This window comes from Hippocampus bargibanti, linkage group LG06, assembly GCF_051943395.1.
Source record: "Hippocampus bargibanti isolate YZ-2025 linkage group LG06, ASM5194339v1, whole genome shotgun sequence".
Taxonomy (NCBI): domain Eukaryota; kingdom Metazoa; phylum Chordata; class Actinopteri; order Syngnathiformes; family Syngnathidae; genus Hippocampus; species Hippocampus bargibanti.
In genome coordinates this window covers 26898047-26906561 of record NC_142739.1, presented here as the reverse complement: position 1 = coordinate 26906561, position 8515 = coordinate 26898047, and the positions used below count along the sequence as shown (strand labels likewise).

General features: G+C 44.7%; 1 protein-coding gene across 1 annotated transcript; it reads left to right on the top strand.

Moving 5' to 3' along the window:
• The first annotated feature begins 383 nt into the window (after positions 1-383).
• cited4b (Cbp/p300 interacting transactivator with ED-rich tail 4b) lies at positions 384-4410 on the top strand. Its single transcript, XM_088999198.1, has 2 exons — positions 384-702; positions 2717-4410. The coding sequence occupies exon 2, from the start codon at positions 2723-2725 to the stop codon at positions 3443-3445; it is 723 nt and encodes a 240-aa protein (XP_088855324.1). The 5' UTR covers positions 384-702; positions 2717-2722; the 3' UTR covers positions 3446-4410.
• Positions 4411-8515: the final 4105 nt, after the last annotated feature.

Here is an 8515-nt window from a genome sequence, read left to right as displayed (position 1 = left end):
GTACAGTTTTGCATTGTGCAAAAAAATAAAAATAAAAATAAAAAAAGCTGACGACATTGTACTTCGCGGATTTCACCTACCGCGGGATATTTTTGGAGCGTATCTCCCGCGATAAACGAGGGTTCACTATATTTCAACCCGGCCGTAATGCTCTTCCGTCAGGGAGCGGGGGGTGGTGGTGGGGGGGGGGGTATTTAAATATCGTTCCAGTGTCACCGCTCTGAAGACTGCCCTTTTCTCCGTTACGCCCCTGCACAATTACACTAATGGGCCAATGGGAAGCGAGGAACCCACCCCCCTACCACGATTCCCCCCCCCCCCCCCCTCCCTCCCTCCCTCCACGGAAGAAGACCGCCTTCCTTCCTCGGGAGCTTTTTAGATGTGCCTAATCCTCGAGTTGACCCAGAAAATCGTCAGTCGCTCGCTCGCTTGAAGATTGTGACGCTGCGGTCTTTTGTGAGCACCTTACCCGGCAATGAAGCGAGGACTTGCGGATTCCTCGCACTGAGCGAACACCCCCCCTTACCCCCAAAACCCGTTCCCCTACCATCCAACCCCCCCCCCCCGCCCCTTCCTCACCTCCCCCCCCACCACCACATCTCCTCGACACCGAACCGGCGAATCGGACCGAACCGAACCTTGAGTGGAGTAACTTTGGAGTTGTGTTTTTTGTTTTTTTTTTAGGGGGGGGCTCCGTGCACGGTAAGCAGCGCATCTCGCGTCAATGTCGTTGCGTTGCATTTGCTAGCTTGACCAATGTTAGCGTTTTTTTGCCGTTTTAGTGTGTGTGTGTGTGCAGCGCGCATGACCCCCCCCCCCGCGCCGTTTCTTCACCGCGTCGCCCCATTGTTTCCTCGCTTGTGTCATAGGCGCCCTTTAAAAAGAAAGAATTGTGATGATTCCATGATTGGAGTGAGTGGGGGGTGGATTGAGGGGGGGGGGAGAGAATTGAATTGAGAATTGAGACACACCGCACGTTGCATAGGTGTTCTTTGTTGCAACCTTGCGTGCGTAAAAATGTGCCCTTGTGTGTGTATGGGGGTCTACAACCCCCCCTCCCCTCCCAAGACCCCCTACTCACGTCCGCCGCCGTTCGATTGCATTGAATCAAACACGGAAGCCATTTTTAAACGCAATCTCGTAGTTTATAATGCTAAATTTCATCCATCTAGAACTGCTTCATGTTACAAAGAGGGTACAGCAAGTGCTGGAGAATGAATGACTCTGTGTCTTTGTGTTGTCATATGATTTGTTACTTAGTTTTTGCTGTTGTTTTGACTTTTGTTTATGTAGACATTCGTAAGAAATATTGTGCGAAGTCTATGCTCTTTGCGAGCTAGCTTTCTATCTATAGTCATATCAAACCATAATACCAAAATAAAATACAGCGATACCTTGGTTTACGAACTGAATTGGTTCCCAGACAAATTGTGTAAGGTGAAAAGTGTGTATCCCAAACATTAATTCCCCATAGGAAACCATTAAAATGAGAATAATCCGTTCCCACGGCCCCATAAAACATGATTTTTGACTTTCTAATTTTCTAAGCCTTAAAACTACACAAAATATACCTTATTTTAAGTATTATAAATATGCTATGGTATTTTAATTAAAGAAATAAACTGTACTTTATAATAAAGTTGTTTTATTTACCTTCGTGATGGTCGTTGATGGCTTGATGGAATGGAGTGGCCATCTTGAGGATTGATTTCTTGTAAGCTTCGGCAGCTTTATCGTCAGAACTGGCTGCCTCACCATGACGAATGACACTATGAATCCCTGTACGACGCTTAAAGTTCTCGTACCATCCGTGGCCACCCGTGGAATCATCAATGGATGACGAACTTCCAGGTTGCCTCTTGACGCTATCCGAGCGAAGTTGCCGTGCTTTCTCTGCGATAATTTTACCTAGTTCCTCATCAGTTGTGTTCTGTTTAGCTGGGTTGATAGCTTTTTGAATCAAGTGTACAGATGGCTTGTGCGGGTTATTTGTGAAGCCTGATTGATAAGATATTTTCACCTTGCAGTCTACACTCTGCCTTTGAACTATAAAGTTGAAACGAGTCAAAATGTAACTTTTCTATCCATTTTGTCACTGTCTGTTGTTTGCCTATCTTATTTTTATTTGCAGCTTTGTGTTTCTGTAACCCCCCACCCCCTCAGTGCTGCGTTCTTGACCAATCACGTGCGGCTTTAACCGAAGACTGGGGGCGGGGAATAGATAATAATAATAATAATCCATTTCATTTCTAAGCGCCTTTCAAAACTCTCAAGGTCACTTTACAATCAGAAAATCGTTTTTTGGCCAAAAAAAGTCGGCTGCCATTTCCTTGTCAGGAGAATGGGCTAGTTCGTGAACGACACATCACTCATTGTGGCGCTCTGTGTGTATCCCGAAAAATAGTTCATATGCCAAGATTAAATTCTCATGAATTTAACGTTCGGAAGCCGAAAAGTTCATTAGCCAAGGCGTTCGGAAGCCGAGGTATCACTGTATTTGTCTGGCTGCCGCTGCTCACCCACAGAAAAACGTATCCTGTGAATGTAAAGGGACCTTGAGAGTTTTATAAGGCGCTTATGAATGAAATTTTTCATTATTATTATGATTATTATTATTATTATTATTATTATTATGATTATTATTATGATTATAAACTCTGGTGAGAGCATCCTAACACCCCTCCTTCAATATGCCCCCCCCCCCTCCCCCCAACAGGAAGGCATGGCGGAGCACCTCATGATGCCCATGAATCACGGTTCATCCGGCGCCGGCCTCCACGCCTACCGGATGGGCATGAACGGCCTGCAGGCGGGCCACCCGCCGCACGGCCAACAGGCCATGCGGGCCATGCCGGGAGGGGGTCCCATGATGCACTACGGCGGCGCCCAAACCGGCATGGAAATGCGCCAACGGCCCGGCATGGCGCCGCCCGGCGGGCCCATGGTTGGCGGCCAAATGGGGCACCATCACCAGATGATGTACAACGGGCAACAACAGCATCACATGCATCAAGCGCAGCAGCAGCAGCAGCAAGTCCAGCAGCAACACGCGGCCCAGCAGAACCAGTTCCTGAACGGAGGTTTGACGTCGCAGCAGCTTATGGCGAGCATGCAGCTCCAAAAACTCAACACGCAGTATCACGGACACCCGTTAGGTCCCATGGGGGGCGGCGGAGGCAGCGGCGGCGGTCACATGGGAGGCCCGGTCAACCAATACCGGGTCAACCCGGCCCAGTTGGCTAACATGCAGCATATGGCGGTCCCGGCGCTGGCGCTAAACGGAATGGACGCGGACATGATCGACGAGGAGGCGCTCACCTCGCTGGTGGTGGAACTCGGACTGGATCGGGTTCAGGAACTGCCGGAACTTTTTCTGGGGCAGAACGAGTTTGACTTTATCTCGGACTTTGTTAGCAAACAGCAGCCTAGCACGGTTAGCTGCTGAGACCGACCCTGCTGACCTTTAGCCCACCCAAATAGAACCCCCCCCCCCTCCCCCTACGTGATCACCTCGCCAGGATCAACCGGACAAACACCAGGATGGTGCCCTCGCCATTTTTTTAAACTCATTCACTGCCATTCACCAATTTATTCGGAAATTGAAAATACGACGTAGAGCGCCATTCCCGAATTTTTTTTTTTTTTTTTCGTGCTTGGGTGCTGATAAAGCGCTGGCCATAGCCTCTGGCAATGTTTTTTTCTTTTCCACAAGGGGGCAGCATTTCCCTTTTTTTCATGTTAGCGCTTTGTTCAAGATTCAGCTGTTGTTAAAGCTCCATATAAACCAATTGCATTGAATTTGGACAGCCGACCCCATTTCAGGCTCATATAACTCCAGACCCTTATAATTTAGGAATTATTTTTTATTTTTTCTAATGAAAGAAGAGTTTCTAAAGTTTCTTACGCTGCATTGAATGTTTCTGTCATCCTAAAACTCATTATTCTTTGGGTCCTGGAATTCGAGTGACAATGACAAAAACCCTGGCACTGGAGTGGACACGTTTTTTTTTTTTTCCCACATTGTCTGGCAGTGAATGAGTTAAGGACCGCCGAGCCGAGGACTTGCGGCGCCGGGTGCGCGGAGAACTACGCCGGTGATCCGACCTGGTCTATAGGGTGCTGGGAGAAGGGGAGGGGCGGAGGGGGGGGTCATCGTCCCACACCCACCTCCCCACTTCCTGGATGTGAATGTAAAAAGTCACAAAGCCACTCTGAACAATGATACTGTGCCGTTTCCGCCGTGGTGTATTTATTAAAGAATCGGACGTGGAGAACCATCACCCGGGTGGGTGGGGGCGGGGTGTGATTCGTCATGATTTGAATTTCTGTCCCCGCCTAACCCCGAACCACCCCTCCCTTTTTCCTCATCCTCCATTTTTTTTTCCTCATTAAAATAAACTCAAAAGGTCCCCCAAAAAAAAAACGAGCCTTAAAAAGCCATTTATGCCCAGCGTGTCCATATGAACGCAGATTAATTCATTTTCAAATGCATTCATGTCGTTTCTTGCCACATTCATTATTGTTCCTTATACAGGTAACATCCAACTTACGACCAGCTCAATTTACAACTACCTGGTACTTACGACCATGATCTCCAGACCCTATTTTTTAAAATTTACATTATACGCCTGGCACCGCAACGCGCTAGAAGGCCGGCAACGCGTCAGACAATTTTGGCCAGCCAGCCAGCATGTCACTCTCGTACAGCAATCAACCGTGTGATGGCACCAGAGGGGGGGGGGGAGTTTGCAAGTCATTCAGCCTCCGAGTCTCTATTCAACATTTTGAATGGATTTCGACTTACGACCATTTCGACTTACGACCGTTTGGTCGGTCGTAAGTCGGATGTTATATGTATATGCCGTATTTTCTGCACTATAAGTTGCACCTAAAAGAAAAAAAAATCAAAAGGTAACCATGCGCCTCATCATCCGGTGCGCCTTCTATATGGAAAACCTTTTTAAACATATGTATAAACTTAAATATGGAAAACATTTTATATATGGAAAACATTTTAAAATGCCATTCATTGAAGGCGCCCCTTATAATGCGGTGCACCATATGAATAGAAAATGTTTTAAAACATGTCATTCATTGAATGTGCGCCTTATAATGCGGTGTACCTTATGTATGGAAAACCTTATAAAACATGTCATTCGTTGAAGGTACCCCTTATAATGCGGCGCACCTCATGTATGGAAAACCATGCAAACAGGGTCGGATATATCGATAGTCCCGGTTATATCGATATTTTTTCGGACTCCCTTGAATATCGATATAACGAGACTTTACTGTATGTCATTCATTCAAGGTGCGCCTTATAATGCGGTGCGCCCTATGTATGGAAAAGGTTTTGAAAAATGTCATTAATTGAAGGTGTGCCTTATAATACGGTGCACCTTATGTATGGAAAAGGTTTTGAAATATGTCTTTCGTTGAAGGTGGGCCTTATAATGCGGTGCGCCCTATGTGTGGAAAGGCTTTTAAAATAAGTGATTCATTGAAGATGCCCCTTATAAGGCCTTATGTATGGAAAAGGTTTTGAAATGTCATTCGTTGAAGGCGCGCCTTATATTCCAGAAAATACGGTCATGATACTATTGTTAATTTTATACTCTGTTTGAACCTGTTTGATGCTCTGTTTTGATTTCATTTTCATTTTTTTTAATTAATTTTCATATGAACACGCTTGACGTAAATGGCTTCATTTTATGAGGTGTCGTCTAAATTTTCAGTTTATTATTATTATTTTTTTTTTTTTTTTGGGGGGGGGGGGTTGTGCTGTTCTGAAGAAAAAAAAACAACAAAAAAATCAACTGCTTGTACTGTACGAGAGCTGTATAACTCCGACATGTCCACACTGTTTTTGTGTTCTCAAGGAGACGTAGAACCGCCTTAATCACGCAGAATCTTATTTATTATTGGTTGGTTGTAGTCACCCCGTCCCGCCTCTCCCAATGATCATTTACATTTTTTTTTTTGGGGTAGGGGTGGATGAGATTTTGAAAAGAGGGAGGAGCCGCTTTTGTGAAAGGTTTGAAGGATCAATAAAGATGGCCTGGATATAGAAGTGTGACCTGCTTTTCCATTCATTGCAAAAGCCTCTCCATCCGTCCCCGCCCGTCATGGCTGTTTGTCCTCACCCACCACCCCCAACCGCCTCCCAAGCCACTTCACTCTTCAACTCAGGGTACACCTTCCTTTCGACTATCGCAGCAATCTGAATCAGAAAGCCTTTAATAATCCCACAATGGAGAAATGTGTAATCCACTGGAGCAAAATTGAAAGGGGTGCGGGCGGGCTGGGTAAAAGGAAAGTATTCTATGGTATAAGTGGTATAAGGCGCACCCAAAAGCCTTGATTTTCTTCCAAAGATGACCCTGCGCCTTATATGTGGATGTACCTTTTATGTGAAGTCATATTGAGCCCCAACTGGCCTCGCAACGGCTCTCAGCAGCCGCCGACTCCATTTGAAAAACTTTGAAACGACACTATTCATTGGAGGTGCGCCTTATAATGTCATGCGCTTTATATATGGAAAAAGTTGCAAAAGACACTTCATCGGGGGTGCACCTTATAGTCTGGTGCGCCTTTTGTCGGGAAAAAGTCTGAAAATACACAATTCATTGGGGGTGCGCCTTATACTCCAGTGCGGCTTATATATGGACGAACTTTGAAAAGACACCATTCATTGGGGGTGCGCCTTATAGGGTGGTGCTCTTTATATATGGAAAAGGTTTGAAAAGACACAATTAAAAAAAATAGAAATAATAATACATGTCATTTATATTCATTGGGGGTGCGCCTTATATATGGAAAATGTGTGAAAATACACCATTCATTGGGGGTGCGCCTTATAGTCTGGTGCGCCTTATATATGGAAAATGTGTGAAAATACACCATTCATTGGGGGTACGCCTTATTCTCCGGTGCGCCTTGTATTTGGAAAAAGTTAAAAAGACACTATTCATTGGGGATGCGCCTTATAGTCAACGGTGCCTTATATGTGGAAAAAGTTTGAAAATACACCATTCATTGGGGGTGCGCCTTGTACTCCGGTGTGCCTTATATATGGACAAAGTTTGAAAAGACAATTGGGGTGCGCCTTGTAGTCTGCTGCGCTTTATATATGGAAAAACTTTGAAAATACACCATTCATTGGGGGTGCGCCTTATACTCCAGTGCGCCTTATATGTGGAAAAACTTTGAAAAGACACTTCATTGGGGATGCGCCTTATAGTCAGGTGCGCCTTATATATGGAAAAAGTGTCAAAATACACCATTCATTGGTGGTGCGCCTTGTACTCTGGTGCGCCTTATATATGGACAAAGTTTGAAAAGACTATTTATTGGGGGTGCGCCTTGTAGTCTGGTGCACCTTATATACGGAAAAACTTTGAAAATACACCATTCATTGGGGGTGCGCCTTATACTCCGGTGCACCTTATATACAGTAAAGTCTCGTTATATCGATATCGGATATATCGATAGTCCCGGTTATATCGATACTATTTCTATGCACGCACGGAGAAAATTACATGCAAACAGGGTCGGATATATCGATAGTCCCGGTTATATCGATATTTTTTCGGACGCCCTTGAATATCGATATAACAAGACTTTACTATATATATATATATATATATATATATATATATATATATATATATATATATATATATACAATATATTGAGCCGAAGTTGTCACCACTCATTGACTTTGCCGGCCAACAATTTTTCAAGTAAGTCTTGGCAAAGGTCTCTGACGTAAATATAACGCGAGGTGTTCATTTTGTTGTGTTTGTTTGCTTTGAATGAAAACTAACCACGAAAAGGGAAGCTTTTAAAAGTCGTATTTAACTCACATAAGTTTCACTTACAGCACTGCAAACATTTGGTTCTTTGATGCGTGTGTGCGTGTGTGTGTGTGTGTGTGTGTGTGTGTGTGTGTGTGTGTGTGTGTGTGTGTGTGTGTGTGTGTGTAGGTTGGGGGAGGTGTGCGTGGCCAAAGAATGCTTACCTTGATGGGGGTTTAAGTGACTTAAAGCTTGTAAGCCGTGACTCACAAGAATCCTGGTGCCTTTTCTCAGCTCGGACACACACACACACACACACATGTACACACACACACACACACACACACACACACACACACATACACACATTTCAGTGAGTGTCTTTTTTTGTTTTCCTCAAGGCAGTATTGAGCTGGACTTTTATCTTAAGAATTTTCAAGTCAATCACACCCATCGGATCAGGGGCACTACCTTTTAAAATATTGACGTTTCGCAGTGTCGTAATTATAAAAAAATGTCTTTTAGCTGGAAATTTCAAGTAAACGTTAAGATTTAGGATTTTAACTCATTCACTGCCATTCCCGAAATTATTCGCGTTTTGGATTTTCTTGCGGGGGTGCCGATAAAGCGCTGGTCAGACCTCTAGCAATGTTTTTTTTTTCCCCCTTCCGCAAGGGGGCAGCATTTGTCTTTTGTCCATGTTAGCGCTCCGTTGCAGC